The following is a 24,404-nucleotide window of genomic DNA, read 5'->3' on the forward strand; positions in this document are numbered from 1 at the left end:
TAGGCAATAAATTTATCCTCGTAAGGAACTGGATTTTACCAATACATATGTATTTATAGAAGAGTACTCTTAGCTGAGAGGGAAGGTTTTAAATAAAAATGTATAAAGTTGCAAGAAGGAGCCAAATTTGTAATGATCTCCTGAGCTTTAATTTTCTAATGGTCTATTTATCTGAGTCCAGATCTGTATACAGACACTGACTTCAGAAGAAGTGCATGCAGGTTTTCTGTTCAATACCACGGACTCAATATACCAAATAGAAACATAGAAACATAGAAAATAGGTGCAGGAGTAGGCCATTCGGCCCTTCGAGCCTGCACCGCCATTCAATATGATCATGGCTGATCATCCAGCTCAGTAACCTGTACCTGCCTTCTCTCCATACCCCCTGATCCCTTTAGCCACAAGGGCCACATCTAACTCCCTCTTAAATATAGCCAATGAACTGGCTTCAACTACCTTCTGTGGCAGAAGATTCCACAGACTCACCACTCTCTGTGTGAAGAAATGTTTTCTCATCTCGGTCCTAAAAGACTTCCCTCTTATCCTTAAGCTGTGACCCCTGGTTCTGGACTCCCCCAACATCGGGAACAATCTTCCCGCATCTAGCCTCTCCAACCCCTTAAGAATTTTATATGTTTCTATAAGATCCCCCCTCAGTCTTCTAAATTCCAGTGAGTACAAGCCTAGTCTATCCAGTCTTTCTTCATATGAAAGTCCCGCCATCCCAGGGATCAATCTGGTGAACCTTCTCTGTACTCCCTCTAAGGTAAGAACGGCTTTCCTCAGATTAGGAGACCAAAACTGCACACAATACTCCAGGTGCGGTCTCACCAATGCCCTGTACAACTGCAGTAGAACCTCCCTGCTCCTAAACTCAAATCCTCTTGCTATGAATGCCAACATACCATTCGCCTTCTTCACTGCCTGCTGCACCTGCATGCTTGCTTTCAATGACTGGTGCACCATGACACCCAGGTCACGTTGCATCTCCCCTTCTCCCAATCGGTCACCATTCAGGTAATACGCTGCTTTCCTGTTCTTGCCGCCAAAGTGGATAACCTCACATTTATCCACATTATATTGCATCTGCCATGCATTTGCCCACTCGCCTAATCTTCCAAGTCGCTCTGCAGCCTCCTAGCATCCTCCTCTCAGCTAACACTGCCACCCAGCTTCGTGTCATCCGCAAACTTAGAGATGTTGCATTCAATTCCCTCGTCCAAATCAATAATATACACTGTAAATAAATGGGGTCCCAGCACTGAGCCTTGCGGTACCCCACTAGTCACTGCCTGCCATTCCGAAAAGGACCCGTTTATTCCTACTCTTTGCTTCCTGTCCGCCAACCAATTTTCTATCCACCTCAACACTGAACCCTCAATACGGTGTGCTTTAAGTTTGTACACCAATCTCCTAAGTGGGACCTTGACGAAGGCCTTCTGAAAGTCCAGATACAACACTGGTTCTCCCTTATCCACTCTACTAGTTACATCCTCGAAAAATTCTATAAGATTCGTCAGACATGATTTGCCTTTTGTAAATCCATGCTGACTTTGTCCGATGATTTCACCACTTTCCAAATGTGATGCTATCACATCTTTAATAACTGACTCTAGCATTTTCCCCACTACTGATGTTAGGCTAACTGGTCTATAATTCCCCGTTTTCTCTCTCTCTCCCTTTTTAAAAAGTGGGGTTACATTAGCTACCCTCCAGTCAATAGACAATAGACAATAGGTGCAGGAGTAGGCCATTCAGCCCTTCGAGCCAGCACCGCCATTCAATGCGATCATGGCTGATCACTCTCAATCAGTACCCCGTTCCTGCCTTCTCCCCATACCCCTCACTCCACTATCCTTAAGAGCTCTATCCAGCTCTCTCTTGAAAGCATCCAACAAACTGGCCTCCACTGCCTTCTGAGGCAGAGAATTCCACACCTTCACCAGTCTCTGACTGAAAAAGTTCTTCCTCATCTCCGTTCTAAATCCTCAGGAACTACTCCAGAATCTAAAGAGTTTTGAAAAATTATCACTAATGCATCCACTATTTCTGAGGCCACTTCTTTAAGCACTCTGGGATGCAGCCTATCTGGCCCTGGGGATTTATCTGCCTTTAATCCATTTAATTTACCTAACACCATTTCCCGACTAACCTGGATTTCCCTCAGTTCCTCCATCTCATTAGACCCCCGGTCCCCCGCTATTTCCGGCAGACTGTTTATGTCTTCCTTAGTGAAGACAGAACCAAAGTAGTCGTTCAATTGGTCTGCCATCTCCTTGTTCCCTATGATCAATTCACCTGTTTCCGACTGCAAGGGACCTACATTTGTCTTAACGAATCTTTTTCTCTTCTCATATCTATAAAAGCTTTTGAAGTCAGTTTTTATGTTCCTTGCCAGTTTTCCCTCATTATCTATTTTCCCTTTCCTAATTAAGCCCTTTGTCCTCCTCTGCTGGACTCTGAATTTCTCCTAGTCCTCTGGTATGCTACTTTTTCTGGCTAATCTGTATGCTTCATCTTTTGTTTTAATACTATCCTTGATTTCCCTTGTTAGCCACGGATGCACTACCTTTCCTGGTTTGTTCTTTTGCCAAATTGGGATGAACACTTGCTGTAGTTCATCCATGCGATCTTTAAATCTTTAAATGCCTTCTATTGCATGTCCACCGTCAACCCTTTCAGCATCAATTGCCAGTCTATCTTGGACAATTCCCGCCTCATACCCTCAAAGTTACCTTTCTTTAAGTTCAGAACACTTGTTTCTGTATTGACTTTGTCACTCTCCATCCTAATGAAGAACTCCACCATATTATGATCACTCTTGCCCAAGGGGCCTCGCACAACAAGACTGCTAACTAACCCTTCCTCATTACTCAATACCCAGTCTAGAATGGCCTGCTCTCTCGTTGGTTCCTCGACATGTTGGTTTAGAAAACCATCTCGCAAACATTCCAAGAAATCCTCCTCCTCAGCACCCCTGCCAATTTGGATCACCCAATCTATATGTAGATTGAAGTCACCCATTATAACTGCTGCACCTTTGGTGCACGCATTTCTAATTTCCTGTTTGATGCCATCCCCAACCTCACTACTGCTGTTAGGTGGCCTGTACACAACTCCCACTAGCGTTTTCTGCCCCTTAGTGTTTCGCAGCTCTACCCATATCGATTCCACATCCTCCAAGCTAATGTCCTTCCTTTCCACTGCTTTAATCTCCTCTCTAACCAGCAACGCTACCCCACCTCCTTTTCCTTTCTGTCTATCCCGCCTGAATATAGAATATCCCTGGATGTTGAGCTCCCAGCCTTGGTCACCCTGGAGCCATGTCTCCGTAATCCCAACTATATCATAATCATTAATAACTATCTCCACATTTAATTCATCCACCTTATTACGTATACTCCTTGCATTGAGACACAAAGCCTTCAGGCTTGTTTTTACAACTCTCTTACCCCTTATACAATTATGTTGAGAAGTGGCCCTTTTTGATTTTTGCCCTGGATTTGTCTGTCTGCCACTTTTACTTTTCACCTTGCTACCTATTGCTTCTACCCTCATTTTACACCCCTCTGTCTCTCTGCTCATGCTCCCATCCCCCTGCCACATTAATTTAATGTCACCAGCTAGGGCCAATGAACACAACCCTGAGATTGTAAGGAGTGTTACAAGAGTCATTTAGGCATCCAAGAAGCTAATGTATTTGTAAATAAATAGTGAAATTAATTCAAAATCTTGACTGACCTTAGATAGTCAAAGAGCATGGAAATGGGCCCTTCAGCCCAACTTGTCCATGCAGACCAAGATGCCCCATTTAATCAAGTCCATTTGCCTGTGTCCCTTTAAACCCTTCCTGTCCATGAATATATCTGTCTCTTTTAAATGGTTATTGTACCTGCCTCTACTACCTCCTCTGGCAGCTCGTTCCATATATCCACAACCCTCTGTATGAAAAGGTTGCCCCTCAGGGGAAATATTTCCCCTTTCATCTTAAACTTATGTCCTCAGTTTATTGATTTCTCTACTTTCAGTTTAGTTTAGACATATAGTGCGGAAACAGGCCCTTTGGCCCACCGAGTCCGCACCGACCAGTGATCCCAATACATTAACGCTACCCTAACACACACTATAGGGACCATTTACACATACACCAGGCCAATTAACCTACAAATCTGTACGTCTTTGGAGTGTGGGAGGAAACCGAAGATCTCGGAGAAAACCCACGCAGTCACGGAGAGAGTGTAGAAACTCCGTACAGACGGCGCCTGTAGTCGGGATCGAACCCGGGTCTCCGGCGCTGCAAAAATGTGAAAAAATGGTTTCTCATTTCAGTCCTAAATGGCCTACCCCTTATTTTTAAACTGTGTCCCCTGGGTCTGGACTCCCCTAACATTGGGAACATTTTTCCTGCATCCAGCCTTGTCCAATCCTTTAAGAATTTTATATGTTTCTATAAGATCCCTTCTCATCCTTCTAAAATCCAGTGAATACAAGCCCAGTCGACCCATTCTTTCACCATATGTCCATCCCGGGAATTAACCTGATGAACCTACGCTGCACTCCAGCAATAGCAATAATGTCCTTCCTCAAATTAGACCAAAATTGCACACAATACTCCAAGTACAGTCTCACCAGGGCCCTGCACAACTGCAGTAGGACCTCCTTGCTCCTAAACTCAAATCCTCTCGCAATGAAGGCCAACATACTATTAGCTTTTTTCACTGCCTGCTGTACCTGCATGCTTACTTTCAGTGACTGATGTATAAGCACACCCAGGTCTCGTTGTACCTCCCCTTTTCCTAATCTGACACCATTCATATAATAATCTGCTTCCCTGTTCTTATCACCAAAGTGGATAACCTCACATTTATCCGCATTATGTGGCATCTGCCATGCATCTGCTCACTCACACAACCTATCCAAGTCACCCTACAACCTCATAGCATCCTCATTGCAGCTCACACTGCTTTTCAGGTTCTGTTCACAAACGTTAGCGCAGTGGGTAGAGCTGCTGCCTCACAGTGCCAGAGATCCGGGTTCAATCCTGACCTCGGGTGCTGTATGTGTGGAGTTTGCACGGTCTCCCTGTGACCACCTGGGTTTCCTCCAGGTGCTCTGGCTTTCTCCTACATTCCAAAGATGTGCTGGTTTGTAGGTTAATCGGCCTCTGTAAATTGCCTCTAGTGTGTCGGGAGTGGATGCGAAAGTGGGATAATGTGGAACTAGTGTGAACGGGTGTTTAATGGTCAGCGTGGACTCGGTGGGCCGAAGGGCCTGCTTACTTCAATCATTGAACGAATGAATGAATGAATGAATGAATGAATGAATGAATGAATGAATGAATGAAACAACGAATGAACGAATGAATCGATCAATCAATCAGTCTCTGTTTCTAATTTAATGGGTCTTTTAAAATTACTACAGTGTAGACCAACCTGTTCTCCTACATCCTGCAACCCAACTCCAAAGACGTGCAGGTATGTAGGTTAATTGGCTGGGTAAATGTTTTTTTTTAAATTGTCCCTAGTGGGTGTAGGATAGTGTTAATGTACGGGGATCGCTGGGCGGCACGGACTTGGTGGGCCGAAAAAGGCCTGTTTCCGGCTGTATATATATGATATGATATGATAACCCTAGTTTACACTGATAGCACCCTTTATAACATCTTTGTTCTTGTTCTTTATTTTTAGTCTTCAGGTCGCTGGATACTTCGTATGCGGTATCACAGACGCCCTCTGGTCAGTGCCGCCTGGCCCCTCTCATTCAGGTGGTTCAGGACTGCAGCCACCTGTACCACTACACCGTAAAGCTAATGTTCAAACTTCACTCGTGTAAGTACCAACTATTCTGCAACACCTTGTAAATATCTGATGAAACTGGAGACTGCAAAAAGAATAAATAGAGCATAGAAGAGGACAGTACCTCCACAGGCCGTTTGGCCCGCAATGTCAGTGCCGAACACAATGCCAAGACTAAGCCTGTCGTCATTGAGTTACACAGCATGGAAACAGCCAACTTGCCCACACCGAACAACATGCCCCATTTACACTGCCTGCATTTGGCATTACCTGCATTACCTGCCTGCATTTGGCCTCTATCTGTCTAAGCCTACACTATCCATGTACCTGTCCAAATGTTTTTAAATGCTGTTAATATTATCTGCCTCAGTTACCTTCTCTGGCGTCTTGTTCCATATATCCACCTCTCTATGTTTGGCATCGATTACAATCTCTGGACCAACCACTCAACTCTGGGTTCAGAATTGGACATTCTAATCCAGATCCAACCTGTAAAGACACCCTTATTTGTCTGCTTTCCCCTTAACATCCCTTGCCTCGACCGTACAATTTTCCTTTCATCTTTACCAAGAGCTTTGGGACTCTTTACCAACATGGAGTTCGCCACAGAGTCCTTGATGGTTGAAATTTGTTTGTTGAAGGCAGCTGAATAATTAGGGTTGTGTTGTAGATAAGCCTAAATAAAATTGTGTAGCGCAACACATTGAGAGAAAATTATTCCACATTCTCAATTTACATGTTAACTTTGCAACAAACATGTCATTAGTGTGACAGCTTATATAACATAATAATAAGTATTCACAGCTATGGCTTCATAGTAAACATAGCGGACGGATTACAGCACAATGTAATAAAAAGGAACTGCAGATGCTGGTTTATACCAAAGATAGACACAAATTACTGGAGTACCACATCAGGCCAGGTAGCAACTCCTGAGAAAATGGATAGATGAGGGTTTGGATCAGTTACAGCACCAGCTGCCTTATAGTGGTGTTGAGCTCCGTTAAGCTGCTGCTGCACCAATTGACTGGTTAGGTTGAGCACTGTCAGACCAGCGGCCGTGGGCAAGTTTCCAGAGAGTACTCTGTCCAAGTGAATGGACTGCACGGTTCAGGGAGGTGTGCTTGTGTTGAGCATGCATATCTAAAGTAAATTCAACGCAAGCATGATTTTCATGCAGTGTTGTTGATTCCTGGTGTGAGTTAATGGCACACGATAGATTTTAGTGCTGCCCCTGTGGAAAGAAGTTGGTATTGTTATGGATATACAAGGAACTACAGAATCTTGAGCAAACTACAAAGTGCTGGAGTAACTCAGCGGATCAGGCAGCATTTGTGGAGGGAATAACCAGAGGATATTTTGGGTCAGTACCTTCTTCAGAGCCTCTTTGAAAAAGGGTCCCAACTTGGAAACCTCCCCTAACCTGTATCCACCTATCATTTGTCTTTATAAGAAAATAACTGCAGATGCTGGTACAAATCAAAGGTATTTATTCACAAAATGCTGGAGTAACTCAGCAGGTCAAAGTTCTATCCTCACATTTTTCTCCAGCTTTCTCACTCCTACTACACAAGTCTGAAGAAGGGTCCTGACCCGAAACGTCATCCGCCCATTCCCTCCATAAATGCCGCCTGACCCGCTGAGTTACTCCTGCACTTTGTGCGTTGGTCATGTTATGGTGCAGTATTAGAAATTAATGTTTTAATTTAGAGATACAGGCCCTTCGGCCCACCGAGTCAGTCCATGCTGACCAGCAATCACCCTGTACACCAGCACTATCCTGCACACTAAGGACAATTTACAATTTTTAGCGAAGCCAATTAACCCATAAACCTGTACGTCTTTGGAGTGTGGGAGGAAACCAGAGCACACGGATAAAACCCACACAGGTCACAGGAAGAATGTACAAACTCCGTACAGACAACACCTTTAGTCAGGATCAAACCTGACACTGTAAGGTAGCAACTCTACCGCTGCGCCACCGTGCCGCCCGGTGTTTAGCAGTATGCCGGGTGGGGAAGGGACAGGCTATTAGGTGATGTGTGGAGCCAGCTGGGGAGAAGCTGATGGGTGGATAGAAGTGGGAGGGGGAAAGGATATGATATTTTGTTCCACACTCCAGCATCTGTTGTCTCTCTTTATCTTCTTGACCTTTCATTGAAAGCTGAGCAGGGAATTGCCTGGAAAAACAGGCTTGGCCAGTTCATGGTGTGATGCTGTGACACACCCATGTGATGTGTGGGAGGGAGTCTGTTCTTCCTGAACAAATCATTCATCAGCACCTATCTGGTGATGCACCACTTTCCACATCCTCGCGTGACCAGATTAATTTCTCACCTTCCTGCAGCCTCTATTCTTCCTGCCACATCCACGTCCTACTTTTCCTCCTTCCTCTTGCAAACCTGTTTCACAATGAATGCAATAGTTTAGCTTAGTATAGAGACATAGAATGGAAACAGGCACTTCGGCCCACCGAGTCCACGCCGACCAGTGATTCTCGTACACTAGTTCTATGCTGCACCCTAGGGACAATTTACAGAATCCAATTAACCTACAAACCTGCACGTCTTTGGAGTGTGGGAGGAAACCAGAGTATCCGGAGAAAACGCACGCGGTCACAGGGAGAACGTACAAACTCCATACAGATAGCACCCGTAGTCAGGATCGAACCCGGGTCTCTGGTGCTGTAAGGTAGCAACTCTACCGCTAAGCCACCAATAGACCCTCCAACACCTGTTCAGTGAAGTACTACCAGACTAAAAGATTACCATGATTGCCAGCGTCACAACAATTTACTAAATAGTTAAGAGGGCAATAGAAGTCATGGTATGCGTGGAATCGCTGTCGAGAACAAAGGGGCCCTATACGTTGGCACCCTATACGTAGCGACTCTTTGGTTACTTGTGTGTGGTTTGCAAAGCAAAGAATTTCATTGTGACATGTCATGTGTGATAATAAAATATCATTCCTTCAATTTGTAGTAGGACAATAAGCTTTGGCTTCTGCGTACACCTTTTTTTTCGGTCAGAGAATATCATGTGTGATTATTTTGTTTTATTTTTGATATAATTATTTCGTACTATTTAACTTTCACAATTGTATGGTCAGTCTGTGTATTGTATTGACCGGAAAAAGTAAATAAATAATAATAATTTTAAAAAGATAATTATGAATGGACAGTTCATGACTTAAATTGTGTTAATGTTTACCTTAAACAGGTCTGCCAGCTGAGACATTGCAAGGACATAGGGACCGATTCTACGATGAATTTCACAGGTACCAAATAATTTTATTACAAGTTTAGGTAAATAAAACCATGCGGCAATCGACAGGATGAATGCACAGAGGTATTTTTTACTCGATGTAGGGGAATCAAGAACCAGATGACATAGGTTTAAGGTAAGAGGGGAAAGATTTAATAGGACCCTGAAGGGTAACTTTTTCATTTAGAGGGCATCAAAGGTTATGGTGATAAGGCAGGAGAATGGGTTTGAAGGGGAAAGTTTGATCGGCCATGATTGAATGGCGGAGTAGACTCGATTGGCCGAATGGTCTTATTCTGCTCCTCTGTCTTATGGTCTTATGGGTGGTAGGTAAATGGAATGAACCACCAGAAGAGGAAGGTGAGGCAGGTACGACATCACTATGTACAAAAAATTTGGACAGGTACATGAATAGGAAATGTTCAGAGGGATATGGGCCAAATGTGGGCAAATGGGACTAGCTTAGATGGGGCATCTTGGTCAGCATGGAGGAGTTGGTCTGAAGTTTCCGTGCTGTATGATTTTAAGGCTCTAATCTGAACAAACCAGAAATAGGTCCTGCCTGGAAACGTTAGTCGAGCCACGTTTTCTGGATGGATAGATGGGTGAGAGAATAAACGTTCTGCAATGTGCAATGGATAGATGGGTGAGAGAATAAACCCATCTACAGATGCTGCAGATCTTTGCTAAGTTGGAACAATGGAGCAGCAAGGAAGGAAAGTTTGGATAATGTTTTCACACTAATTGTGTGTGGAATTATGCTGAAAGATGTGTGCTACCACATAATCAACTTGTCACAACTAACGAGATGCTGCCTGACCCGCTGAGTTACTCCAGCATTTTGCATCTACCTAAAGACTAAATGCACCTCCTCTCAGCACCAAGCTCATTGTACTTTTATGGTGTTTATAGGTTGTACAGAACAGAAATAGGCTCCTTGGCCCATCATGTCCATGCCAACCATCTAATATCTGTCTGTACTAATTCCATTTACCAGCACTCGGTCTGTAGTTAACCATGCCTTAAAGAGAGAGATACAGCATGGAAGCGGGCCCTTCGGCCCATCGTGTCCACACTGACCATCAAGGGTGGTGAACCTGTGGAATTCATTGCCACAGACGGCTGTGGAGGCCAAGTCAATGGATATTTTTAAGGCGGAGATGAACAGATTCTTGATTTGTAAAGGTGTCAGGAGTTATGGAGCGAAGGCAGGGGAATAAGGTTGGGAGGGAAAGATAGATCAGCCATAATTGAATGGCAGAGTGGACTTGATGGCCCGAATGGCCTTATCCTGCTCCTAGAACATGAATTTATGAAGCACTCATTTACACTAATCCCACACTAATCAATCCAACTTTATTCTCTCCATATTGTCATTAATTTCCCCAGATTCTATCACTCAACTGCACATATTGGGAAATTTACAGCAACCAATTAACCTTGCAAGTACAAAAAACAGCATTTAAAAGACACTGGGGTACCTGTATAGGAAAGGTGTAGAGGGATGTGGGCCAAACACGGGTAAATGAGACTATTGTGAATGGGACATCTTGATCATCCTGGACGAGTTGGGCCGAAGAGCCCGTTGCTGTGTATTTCTATGATTCTATAAACCCGCGTGTCTTTGGGATGCGGGGTAAACCAGAGTACCTGGAGGAACCCACGTGGTCCCAGGGAGAATGTGCACTCAGACAGCACCCAAGGTCAGGATTGAACCTGGGTCCCTGGTGCTGTGAGGCGGCAGCTCTACCAACTGCATCACTAGGCTGCCCCTGTTGAATTGTGCCACGTCATGAAGCAGCATTTAGCACTTACATGACATTCTCCTTGTTTACGCTGTAGGTTAGTGCTAGGTTCACCTTTGTCCTGTATGTGTTTAAATAGACATGGGCGTGCAACACATAATCTTGAAATTGCTGATATCACAAAATCGGGCATGAACCTGATGAGAGAGATTGTAAATAGACACAAAAAGCCGGAGTAACTCAGCGGAACAGGCAGCATCTCTGGAGAGAAGGAATGGGTGACGTTTCGGGTCGAGACCCTTCTTCAGATGTAAAGGACTTTGGAAAGATACTTGGGAAAAGTACTTTTTAGTGAATAAGTTTAGTTTAGTTTAGAGATACAGCACGGAAACAGGGCCTTCGGTCCGCCGAGTCTGCATCGAACACCAATCCACGCAACCTAACACTATCCTACACACACCAGGGATGATTTACAATTTTACTGAAGCCAATTAGCCTACAAACCTGTACGTTTTTGGAGCGTGGGAGGAAACCGGAGCACCCGGAGAAACCCCACGCGGTCACAGGGAGAACGTACAAACTCCGTACAGACACCACCCATAGTCAGGATCGAACCCGGGTCTCTGGCACTGTGAGGCAGCAACTCTACCGCTGCGCCACCGTGCCACAAAGTGTGAAGTTATTCATTGTAATGCACGCAAAATAATAATAATTTATGGACATGACGCAGAGATGATTTAATTTTGCTGTCTTTGATTTTATTGCAGTCTAAAGAGTTTCTTCAGTCGTTCTCGTGACATGTTGTATTTCAAACGTCTCATCCAGATCCCCAAGTTGCCTGAGGTATGGGGGTTCTGCAGAAAAATAGCGCAAAGTATTTGCGAATGAGGCCTTTATCTGTTCCGTTTAACTTCTTATAAACTACCGGCTTCCATTATATTTGCTGTTGATTTTGCTAAGTTTACACTTTTAAGAGTTTAGTGTGGCACTCACCATTTTGCAGCTCCTGAAAGTCATTAATTCTACCCATTTCCTTGTGGTTTACAGAGCAAAATAATATTTTAAATAATTTCACGTGTCGACTATAATAAATGTAAACTTAGTTTGTTAATGTTAATAGTATTTCATTATTTCATTCCAATTTGAGATTAGTATTAGTCAGGGTTGCGCCTCAATTTATTTTGTTCCCATCTCTTCTGAATCCAGATCTGAGAATCGGGTTCATACTCTGTATCAAAGACCGCAAGAAATTGCAGAGTTGTGGATGTAGCCCTGTCCATCCAGCACACAGAGCTGACTCCCCATCATTGACTCCATCTACAATTCATGCTCCCTCAAAAAAACACCCGACACAATCAAAGACTTGTCCCACCCCGGTCATTCTTTCTCCCTGCTGCCATTGGGTATAAAGTACAGAAGTTTGAAAGCGTGCCCGACCAGACTCAGGAACAGCTTCATCCCCTCTGTTATCAGACTCTGGAACGGTCCTTCCATAAGCTGGGGTACTGTCTATTTCACTTCTACCCCCTTGCAGACGTTGGACTTTGTCTTTGGAATTGGTGCGCGACTCTGCTGAGAACTATATTCTGCACTCAGTATCCGCCCCTTTGTTCTACCTATTGTACTTGAGTTTGACTTGATTGTATTTATACATAGTATTATTTAATCTGATTGGAAATCATGCAAAATAAAGCTTTCCACTATACTCCAGTGAGCATGACAGTAATAAACCTAAACCTAAAGCCCCCCCAAAGTAAAACCAGGGTTTGAATGCAATCTATGCTTTTGGCTGATGATCCAAAACTTCTGAGTTACAGCTACCAGGACTTTCCTCACTGCCAGCTACCTTTAGATGTGGTGACCAGAATATAGGGAAAGTCCTACCCATTCATAGCAATAGAATGATACAGCGTGGAAACAGGCCCTTCGGCCCAACATATCTCAGCTACACGAGTCACACCTGCCTGCGTTTAGTCCATATCCATCCAAACCTGTCCTTTCCATGTACCTGTCTAACTGTTTCTTAAACATTGGGATAGTCCCAGCCTCAACTACCTCCTCTAGCAGCTTGCTCCATACACCCACCACCCTTTGTGTGAAAAAGTTACCCCTCAGATTCCTATTAAATCTTTGCCTCTTCACCTTAAACCTATGTCGCCTGGTCCTCAATTCACCTACTCTGGGCAAGAGACTGTGCATCTACCCAATCTATTTCATGATTTTATACACCTCTATAAGATCACCCCTCATCCTCCTGCATTCCAAGAAATAGAGTCCCAGCCTACACAACCTCTCCCTATAGCTCAGACCCTCAAGTCCTGGCAATATCCTTATAAATCATCTCTGTACCCTTTCCAGCTTGACAACATCTTTCCTATAACATGGTGCCCAGAACTGAACAAAATACTCTAAATGTGGTCTCACCAAAGTCTTACACAACTGCAACATGACCTCCCAACTTCTATACTCAATACTCTGACTGATAAAGGCCAATGTGCCAAAAGCCTTTTTGACCACCTTATCTACCTGTGACTCGACCTTCAAGGAACCATGCACCTGCACTCCTAGATCCCTCTGCTCTACAACACTCCCCAAAGCCCTACCATTCACTGGGTAGGTCCTGCCCATGTTAGACTACCCGAGATGCAACACCTCACATTTCTCTGTGTTAAATTCCATCATCCATTCCTCGGCCCATCTGGCCAATCGATCAAGATCCTGCTGTAATTTTTCACAACCATCTTCATTATCTGCAAAACCACAAACTTTTGCATCATCAGCAAACTTGCTCAACCACCATTTAATTTAATTAAACCACCGTGTACATGTAATTCATAGAGCCAAAGATAGATATTAATATTTTTGGACATAATATAGATGTGTAACATTCTCTTTTTGGCAGAGTCCACCAAATTTTTTGAGAGCTTCTGCTCTGGCAGAGCATGTGAAACCAGTGGTGATAATTCCTGATGAAGTCCCGACAGATGACATCGAGGAACCGGAGAGTCTCATCGAGGTTTCTGCCGCTCCAGTGACTGAATCCCAGGTGAGAGAAAGATTTTTGCAACAAGATCCTCCCGGTGAATAATTTTTGCTCGCCTTGAAATAAGTGTAGCAGATTTTCAAGATGTCTAAAGTAAGACCACAAACAAAATCCTTAGAAAGAAGAGGCTGGGGAAGAGTGAATGATGGAGTGTGAGTGTTTAACTTAGAGATACAGCGTGGAAATGGGCCCTTCGCCTACTGAGTCCGCTCCGACCAGCGATCCCTGCAGTTAACACTATCCTACACATCAGGGACAATTTAAAGAAGCCAAATTAACCTACAAACCTGTACGTCGTTGGAGTGTGGGAGGAAACAGGAACACACAGAGAAAACCCGCGCAGTCACAGGGAGAACGTACAAACTCGGCACAGAGATCTCCCGTCGTCTGGATCGAACACGGGTCTCCAGCGCTGTAAGGCAGCAACTCTACCTCTGCACCATTCTGCTGCTCTTTTAATGTTAAATTAATGAGTATTTTCATATTCAGTGAATGTGACTAAATAAGGTTATAGATCAGTAATGAGGCGGGTGAGATATGCTTTTTCCCAGCATGGAAATATCAAAGAATAGTGGGAATAACTATAAGGTGAAAGGAACAAAGTTTAAAGGAGATGTATGGGGCACGTTTTTTTTACAGAGGGTGGTGAGTTGCCAGGAATGGGCTGCTGGGGGTGGTTGTGGGGGCAGATATGATAGTGGTGTTTAGGAAACTTTTGGATAGGCACATAGATGTGCAGGGAACGGAGGGATATGGATCATGTGCCGGCAGATAAGAGTTAGTCTTGGCATCATGTTCAGCACAGACACTGTGGGCCGAAGGGCCTTTTCCTGTGCTGTACCGTTCTATGTTTTATTAACTGCTTTGGCTTTTTAGCTTTGTATAGGTTATAAAAAGTTGAGAAACATTTGTATATTAAAAAGCTGAACATCTTTTTTTTCTAGAATTTGGTGGATGTGGACATTTTCGATGCTACTTTTGGACCTCCAACTAATAATGGTTTTGTGAAGGATGACCGGTAAGCTGAGCTTTGGCAATGAATGGCTGGGTGCAGTAACATATGTTTTTGCTTCCATTTGATGTTTCCTTTTGTGTGATTTTCTGCAGAGACCTTCAAATTGACAATCTGAAGAAGGAGGTGGAGCTGCTGAAAGTTGAGCTGGAAAGAGTAAAGTCTGAGGTGGGGCACTTCTGCATGAACTTCAACTTGAACTTCGAGGACGGGGAGAGGGACAAAGTTCAAAGGAGATATGCGGGGTAATATACACACAGAGTGGTGGGTGCCAGAGCTGGCAGTGGAGGCAGATATGATCATGGCATTTAGGGGGCTTTGGCATCGGCAATGGAGTGGAGATGGAGTGATATGGATTGCATACAGGCAGAGATCAGTTTAACCGCATCATGTACAGCACAGACATTGTGGGTCAAAGGACCTGTTCCTGTGCTGTACTGTTCTGTAGAAAGGAACCGCAGATGCTCGTTTATACTGAAGATAGTGCTGGAGTGACTCAGTGGGTCAGGCAGCATCTCTGGAGAACATGGATGGGTGATGTTTGAGGTCAGAACCCTCCTGTCTACATTTGACTGTTTGGTGTCCTGATTCATTGTATGGCAATGTTGCTGCATGCTGCCTGGTTGTTGTAGTTGCCAAATAAAGACCAGTGGTGACACGTGCAGCAGTCGTGAAGCACTTGTACAGAAGAAACTTGTCCTGGCAGAAGCAGCTGATGTTGGTTTTATGTTGTCGTCAGGCCCAGAAGTACATCGCACAACTGAAAGCCCAGATTAATGGCCTGGAAACGGAGCTGGAGGAAACCCGCAAGCTGAAGCAGAAGGCGCTGGTCGATAACGAGGAGCTGAGGGGCGAGCTGGAAAACCTGCGGAGGCAGAAAGGCGACGTGGATAAAACGCAGTTCCTGGTCGTGGAGGCAGAGAGTAAGTTCTGCCATGTTCGTTATAGAGCAGTGGCTGGTGTTTACAACAGCGGCTGATCCAATGGGTGGGACGCTCACATTCAATTGACAGCACATGACACACAATAATACTGGCCTGTGTTACCCCACTTACGCATCTACTCCCTACACACCAGGGGCAATTTACAGAGGGCCCATTAACCTACAAACCTGCACATCCTTTGGGATGTGGGAGGAAACCGGAGCACCCGGGGGAAACACGCACGGTTCAGTGAGAACGTGCAGACTCCACATCGCAGGGGTGGTGCAGTGGTGGAGTTGCTGTTTCACAGGACCAGGGACCCAGGTTCGATCCTCATCATGGGTGTTGCCTGTACGGAGTTTGTGCGTTCTCCCTGTGACCACGTGAGTTTTCTCCAGGTGCTCCGGTTTCCTTCCACATTCGAAAGACGTGTGAGCTTGTAGGCTAATTGGCTTCTGTAAATTGTTCCTAGTGAGTAGGTTGGACCTGGTGTACAGGTGTTCGCTGGTGGTCTGAAGGGCCTGTTGCCACGCTGTATCTCTAAAGTAAGCTAAGCTAAACCAAATGCATCTCACAGACAGCAGGATCGAACCCTGGACTGTGGAGGTGGAAGGCAGCAGCTCTACCTGCTGCACCACTGTGCCGCCCCTGTGCTACTGCTCCTACTTAATGATATCTGTGCATTTTTGCCATATTCTAACCTATCCCTGCGTATTCTTCACTCCCACTCATAATCACCAAGGAGTGGAGATTTTTGAATCTTAAGTTTCAACCTATCTCATTCATGTCCCATTCATTACACAGCTGAGACCTGGTATTGTATAGAATAGCATTTGGATTTCATGCACTCTTCAAAATATGGCAAAGATATGCCATTAGTAAGTGACTGACATCGAGGAGAGGATTTTGACCAGAGAGGAGATTCTTGAGTCTGTTTAAGGACTTGATTTTAATCATAATGATTGGGCATTTACCAACCTATCTTGTTGAGACTTCCAAAGATAGACGCAAAAAACTGGACTAACTCAACGGGTCAGACAGCACCTCTGGAGAAAAGGAGGTTTTCTGACCTTTTAGTTCGTTTTTGGTCGAGATTCTTCTTTCCACCTGAGTCGACCCGAAAGGTCACCTACTCCTTTTCTCCAGAGATGCTGTCTGACCCGCTGAGTTACTCCATCTTTTCATGTCTTTCTTCGGTTTAAACCTACATCTGAGTTTCTTTCCTACACATTGTTGAGACTTCCATTTCCTTTGAGTCACAGAAAGGATTTCACAAAAGGAAAACATAATTAAAAAGCACTTATTAAACATAATTAAAAAGCACCATTATCATCCAAAGCTGGAAATTCTAGATTATAGACAATAGACAATATGTGCAGGAAGAGGCCATTCGGCCCTTCGAGCCAGCACCGCCATTCAATGTGATCATGGCTGATCATTCTCAATCAGTACCCCGTTCCTGCCTTCTCCCCATACCCCCTGACTCCGCTATCCTTAAGAGCTCTCTCTTGAATGCATTCAGAGAATCGGCCTCCACTGCCTTCTGAGGCAGAGAATTCCACAGATTCACAACTCTCTGACTGAAAAAGATTTTCCTCATCTCAGTTCTAAATGGCCTACCCCTTATTCTTAAACTGTGGCCCCTTGTTCTGGACTCCCCCAACATTGGGAACATGTTTCCTGCCTCTAACGTGTCCAACCCCTTAATAATCTTATACATTTTGATAAGATCTCCTCTCATCCTTCTAAATTCCAGTGCATACAAGCCTAGTCGCTCCAGTCTTTCAACATATGAAAGTCCCGCCATTCCGGGAATTAACCTAGTAAACCTACGCTGCACGCCCTCAATAGCAAGAATATCCTTCCTCAAATTTGGAGACCAAAACTGCACACAGTATTCCAGGTGCGGTCTCACTAGGGCCCTGTACAACTGCAGAAGGACCTCTTTGCTCCTATACTCAACTCCTCTTGTTATGAAGGCCAACATTCTATTGGCTTTCTTCACTGCCTGCTGTACCTGCATGCTTCCTTTCAGTGACTGATGCACTAGGACACCCAGATCTCGTTGTACGTCCCCTGTTCCTAACTTGACACCATTCAGATAATACTCTGCCTTCCTATTCTTACCACCAAAGTGGATAACCTCACACTTATCCACACTTATCCACAAACTGCATCTGCCATGCATCCGCCCACTCACACAACCAGTCCAAGTCACCCTGCAACCTCATAGCATCTTCCTCACAGTTCACACTACTACCCAGCTTTGTATCATCTGCAAATTTGCTAATGGTACTTTTAATCCCTTCATCCAAGTCATTAATGTATATTGTAAATAGCTGCGGTCCCAGCACCGAGCCTTGCGGTACTCCACTAATTACTGCCTGCCATTCTGAAAGGGACCCATTTATCCCCACTCTTTGCTTTCTGTCTGTCAACCAATTTTCTATCCATGTCAGTACCCTACCTCCAATACCACGTGCTCTAATTTTGCCCACTAATCTCCTATGTGGAACCTTGTCGAAGGCTTTCTGAAAGTCAAGGTACACCACATCCACCGGCTCTCCCCTGTCAATTTTCCTGGTTACATCCTCAAAGAATTCCAGAAGATTAGTCAAGCATGATTTCCCCTTCGTAAATCCATGCTGACTCGGAACAATCCTGTTACTACTAACCAAATGCTCCGCAATTTCGTCTTTTATAATTGACCATTTCTAGTCCATTTCATTCAGGAATTTGCATATTTGTCTTGGTTATGTATATCTACTGTAGACATAAGCAACAGGAAATAAGGGAAACAAGTGGACAGAATGCCATTGAGAATGCAGACAACTCTAATTTTGCATCAGTAAATGTGATAATTATCACAGTGCGATAGTTGATGGAAATACCCCTGACTCTGAGGATGTATATGAAGTATTTATTGGTTGGCTTTTGTTTTTAGTCACAATGAGTCCAACCACAGAAGAATAGTTAACTGTGCTGCCACTTAGTATCTATTCTGGCCTGAGCCAGTGGACGTATCAGATGAAATGTGTAGGAAGGAACTGCAAATGCTAGTTTTCACCAAAGATAGACACAAAAAGTTGGAGTAACTCAGCAGGTCAGGCAGCGTCTCTGGAGAAAATGAAGAGGTGACATTTCGGGTCGAGACTCTGCTTCCAAGATGCTGCCTGGCCCGCTGAGTTACTCCAGCTTTTTGTGTCTACCAGGTGTCAGAGTTCTCTCTTGAGAACAGGACCATTTCTGGATTCTGTTGTTCTTCTGAGAGTACGTTACTTGGAAAGAGCACAGAAAACTCACTAAATGTCAACACAAATCACCTGCTAAAACCTGGCGTCTTAATTTAACACCAGCTGCGTCCAGTTTCACTTCAATGTCGCTTAATTTGCTTTTGCAGAGAAAGTCCAAGCGAACGAGCAGCGCTACAACAAACTAAAAGAAAAGCACAGCGATCTTGTCAACACTCACGCAGAGCTCCTCAGAAAGGTACGAGAAGCCTTGCACTGGGCACATTCCATGTCAAAATGAGCAGAGGTAATTTTGCATAGGAAGGAACTGCAGATGCTGGTTTAAACCGAAGATAGACACAAAATTCTGGAGTAACTCAGAGAGACATGCTTCTCTAACTTCAAGTAACCCTTACTTTCCCTCTTTCTCCATCCCTCCCCTTTCCCAGTTCTCCACCCAGTCACTGTCTCCAACTACTTTTAATCCCTGTTTGCTTTGTTGTTTATCTTCTCCCAGCTAACAATCATCTATTCTACATTTTCCTTGATCTCCATTCCCGTTGTCCTATTTTCACACCTTACACTTCCTTATCTATGCATCTCCCTTTCCCCTGACATCAGTCTGAAGGAGGGTCTGGACCCGAAACGTCACCTATTCCTTCTCTCCAGAGATGCTCCTTGTCCCACTGAGTTACTCCAGCATTTTGTGTCGATCTGGAGATATTTTTGCCCTTGACTGGAGCACATTTTATTAGCAGTGAATCTTTTGTGTTTGTGTTCCATGTGTAAGGTTAAGGTGGGTTCCTGGTTCCCAACAGGAAGTTTGACTGAGCTTTCTCTCTCTCACACGTTTGTGGCCATTTACACTTGCTTCGTTTAGTTTATTATTGTCACGTGTACCGAGGTACAGTGAAAAACTTTTTTGTTGCGTCAGCAGAAAGACTACACATGATTTCAGTCAAGCCGTCCACAGTGTATAGGATACAGGATAAAGGGAATAACTTTAGTGCAGGGTGAAGTCCAGTAAAGTCTGATTAAAAATAGTTTGAGGGTCTTTAATGAGGTAGATGGTAGGTCAGGAATGCTCTCTAGTTGTTGGTAGGATGGTTCAGTTGCCTCATAAACTGACCCTGAATCTGAAGGTGTGCGTTTTCACACTTCTGACCCTCTTGCCTGATGGGAGAGGGGAGAAGAGGGAGTGACTGGGGTGAGACTCATCCTTGATTTTTGTTTTTGAATGTGCGTGGTTGGATATTTGTATTAATGCTGCAGATATTTAGAAGTGCTTTGGAATTAGGCTTGGATTATTTCTAATTCCTGCAGCAACCTTTTGAAATGACCCTTGAAATCAGACCATGTTTGGAAATGGGACCAATTTCCTCCTCTTATTCTGTTGACTGGAATATGTTGTTGAAAGCATTTCAACATGTTTCGAAGATGTTGAAAAACATATGAAGCTGAACAGATTGCACATTGCAGAAGATGTTTCCTAATTAATTACACCTTTTAAAACTTTCCCAGAGGCTGTTGTAGAAGGTGGGTTGACCGGTTCACACAGCCGGTTTACAATGCAAAATTTGTGCAATATCTGTCATTGTTTGGGTGTGATAGGATAAGTCGGCTGAAATATTGATCTGATTGTAAATATTTCCTGGAGAATTGACATACTTGCACACACCTTAGTGCCTTGTGATGTGTCATGTCATGGAATGCATCCTCGGGGCCTGGTGCTTTGCTGTCTGTGGTGGGCCTCAAACTGGAACCTTGACATTGTCAGCCTCTGGAAACCACAGCTGACCATTAACGTGTTGACCCGGTTTCTTCATGGCGACGGGAGAAGATGGGGACGTTTCCAAACTGCAAGAGCCAGTCTCCCACCTTCCCATCAAAGCTGGGCACCAGGCTTTGTTAGTCATTGAGTCAAACAGAGTGGAAACTGGCCCTTCGGCCCAACTTGCCCATGCCGACCAAGATGCACTGTCTCCACTAGTCCTGCATTTAGCCCACATCCGTCAGACTGCCCGCAAATCTCCCAGAATGTTGACTTTATTAACTGGGACAAACAATAAGCAAAAATTAGCTTTTTTTTAGCAAATACAGGGCAGTGGGCAGCTTGTAGAGTTGCTGCTTCACAGTGTCGGAGACCCAGGTTCGATCCTGACATTTGGTTCTGTCTGTGTGGAGTTTGCACGTTCTCCTTGTGACTGCATGGGTTTTCCCTGGGGACTCGTGTTTACTCCCAGGTGTGGAGGAGTGGGTTTGTAGGTTAATAGGCCTCTTCAAATTGCCCCGAGTGTGTCGGGAGTGGATGAGAAAGTGGGATAACATAGAACTTGTGTGAATGGGTGATCGTAGGGCGGCGTGGTCTCCATCACTACTGGTGCTCAGAACATCAATATTCACACACAGAGGTGGCAGGGCAATAAGCAGTAGAGATGGTCACTGGTTACCGAAGAGGGAGATGACCTGGGCCTCTCTGTCTCACGCGATCATCCCGATTATGGTGCCATTGCAATAGACGGAATCTTTGTCCTCAGTAATTCTGAGTCGCACTAGTTACTCACATCCATAATAAAGTTTTTGTATGATTAGAGTATTCAGGCTCTTCAGCCCAACCTGCCCACTCTGACCAACATGTCCCATCTACACTAGTTGCACCTGCCTGCGTTTGGCTCATATCCCTCTAAACCTGTACTATCTAGGTATCTGTGTAAATGTTTCTTAAATGTTGCGATAGTATCTGCCTCAACTACCTCCTCCGGTAGCTCGTTCCATACACCCACCACCCTTTGTGTGAAAAAGTTACCTCTCGGGTTCCTATTAAATCTTACCTCCCATCACCTCGATTCACCTACTCTGGGCAAGAGATCTATTCCCCTCATGATTTTGTACACAATGGAGTTATTTGTGATTCTCCTGGGCTTATACTAGATTAACGAGCTATTAATAGAGAGCAACTGAAATATTGTGCCGTGATAGTCAAGGGATTAAATTTTCTTTCTTTTTGTTCGATACATGCAGAGTGCTGAGACAACGAAACAACTGACAGTGACCCAGCAGACACGTGAGGAGGAGACACGGACTAAACAGGAGCTTGAATTTGCCACGGAGGAAGCCAAGAGGGAGGCCGAGATGAAGGTGAGACTGAGTTCTACCATTCAGGTTTCCTATCTCTCTACAAGGGAGATGCCTGACCTGAACAGGCCTCCACAGATGCGGCAATGACCTTAAATATCAGAATAGTCCTGCACTATAATGATGGCCAATGCAAAATTCACTAATGGATATTCTCTTTGTCCTTACAACTTACTTGGTGTCCAGGTAAATGAGTGAGATCTTGCCATCAGGAAAGATTCAGGGGGGAAAGCTTTAATAGGAACCTGAGCGGCAACTTTTTTACGCAGAGGGTGGTAGGAGTGTAGTGTCAGTGTATGGAGTGAGCTGCCAGAGGAGGTTGTTGAGGCAGGCACTCTTATCAACATTTAAAAAACATTTGGACAGGCACATGGATAGGACGGGTTTGGAAGGATATGTGCCAATCACAGGCAGGTGGGACTAGTGTAGATGGGACATGTTGGTTGGTGTGGGCAAGTTGGGCCGCAGGGCTTGTTTCCATGCTCTGTGACTCTCTGACTAAACCTGGCAGCTGTAGACAAGTTACCATTGAGACTCCCGTGTCTGCAACGCAATAACAGCCCACAGCTTGCACAATAAACCAACAGACAAACCTAGTTAATATTTAAGCTGATGATTAACCAATAGTCAAATTAAAGACAGCATGTTTGCAGCAGTTACTTCTTACCGGTATCCTCAATGTCGAGACACAGCCCGGTGCTCCTCATCAGCTATCGATGCAATGTTGGCAAAGTATCTCCCTGTATCTCAGTACATGTCACAGTAATAATCCAATGCAGGTTCCCCACGGATTTTCCAGAACCCTTGGTTCCAGAGCCTTGCCGTTTTATCTGTTTTGCCAGACCAACAGAGGTCATGGCCTTGAGGGGCTGAGATACCCTCTACAAATTGGCCACGGAAGTCGGCTGTGGGACGGATCTGCTGGCTCTGGCCAGGCTGGAGCTCCAGAACCCTCACCGCTGGGGCCAAATTTGAGCCACTGATGAATCCCAATGAGTTTAGTTTAAAGATATAGTGTGGAAACATCCCCTTTGGCCCACCGAGTCCACGCTAACCAGCAATCATCCATACACGAGCACTATCCTACACTCCAGGGATAATTTACAATTATTACCCAAGCCAATTAACCCATAAAACTGTAGCTCTTAGTGTGGGAGGAAACCGGAGCACCCGGAAAAAAACTCACATGGTCACAGGGAGAACGTACAAACTCCGTACAGACAGCACCCAATGTCAGGATCGACTTTGCCGCTGTAAGGCAGCAACTCCACCGCTGTGCCACTGTGCCGCCCTAATGGTAACTTGTAGCTGGAGTCTGGTGGAGCTCTGTAAAGGTGCTGGGTCTAATGATGAATAACGTAAGAGTCCTGCTGAAGTTATTGATGTGGATGAGCACCACATACAGAGTTTCAGCGCAGCAATGATTAAATAATGTATTCAAAGAAGCAATCACAGCATTAAATCAGATTTGGCCGAAAGTCTTTTCAATCATTAATCCATTTAAAGGACAATTTCCCAGCCTCCCTTCAGACAGTTCTTTAATAACCTGATAAATGTATCGCAATCTTCTGCAGTCTAGTCAATGGCTATTAAAGCTGCTGATAAATTAAGGGAACAGTGAGAGGCTTTGAGCTAGCCATCTTGTAAAGATTTTTAGTTCCTTCTTATTACATTATGCTGGTCTACATGGCTTACCATGTCGTTATTTAATACTTCTTCTGGTGGCATGTTCTAATTCTCCTTCCTGCTCCCACACCCACTTGTCTGTCAGCCTTCTCTTTTAGCAGAGAGAGGCCAAATCCTAACATCTCATGTTCTGCTGGATAAGTTACAACCCAATGGTATGAACATTGAATCTTCCAATTTGAGGTTACCTGATGGTGACCTCCGCACACTCACCTGTCCACCTGGTTTCCTTCTCTCTTGCTCGTCTCTGCCGTGCCCTCCTCCCACCTGCTTAACATCTGTCACCTGCCAGGCTATGTCTCACTCCCCCAAGCTGGTTCCATCTCCTCCACCTTTCGCCTACCAGCCTATACCCTCCCCCTACACTCTTCCCCTCCACAACTGGCAATCTTTCCTGTTCCTTCTCGGTCCTGATGCAGGGTTTCGTCTCAACGTCATCTTGTACCTTTTTCCTCCATAGATGTTAATGACCTGCTGAGTTCTTCCAGCATCCTAATGGGTCTCTCCTTCCCCTGATCATCAGGGGAAGTGTAACTGGTATATATATCAAGAGGTTTCAATATAATGCT

General features: G+C 44.6%; 1 protein-coding gene across 1 annotated transcript in view; it reads left to right on the plus strand.

Moving 5' to 3' along the window:
* hip1ra (huntingtin interacting protein 1 related a) overlaps nucleotides 1–24,404 on the plus strand; it is a 114,697-nt gene that overhangs the window by 68,278 nt on the left and 22,015 nt on the right. The window contains exons 8-16 of the mRNA XM_078421694.1: nucleotides 5,691–5,831; nucleotides 9,017–9,074; nucleotides 11,574–11,649; nucleotides 13,709–13,852; nucleotides 14,794–14,867; nucleotides 14,957–15,029; nucleotides 15,601–15,784; nucleotides 19,185–19,273; nucleotides 22,036–22,152. Coding sequence (XP_078277820.1) covers nucleotides 5,691–5,831; nucleotides 9,017–9,074; nucleotides 11,574–11,649; nucleotides 13,709–13,852; nucleotides 14,794–14,867; nucleotides 14,957–15,029; nucleotides 15,601–15,784; nucleotides 19,185–19,273; nucleotides 22,036–22,152 — 956 coding nt within the window. The remainder of the gene's footprint in view (nucleotides 1–5,690; nucleotides 5,832–9,016; nucleotides 9,075–11,573; nucleotides 11,650–13,708; nucleotides 13,853–14,793; nucleotides 14,868–14,956; nucleotides 15,030–15,600; nucleotides 15,785–19,184; nucleotides 19,274–22,035; nucleotides 22,153–24,404) is intronic.

The sequence above is a fragment of the Rhinoraja longicauda genome, chromosome 25, assembly GCF_053455715.1.
Source record: "Rhinoraja longicauda isolate Sanriku21f chromosome 25, sRhiLon1.1, whole genome shotgun sequence".
NCBI classification, from domain to species: domain Eukaryota; kingdom Metazoa; phylum Chordata; class Chondrichthyes; order Rajiformes; family Arhynchobatidae; genus Rhinoraja; species Rhinoraja longicauda.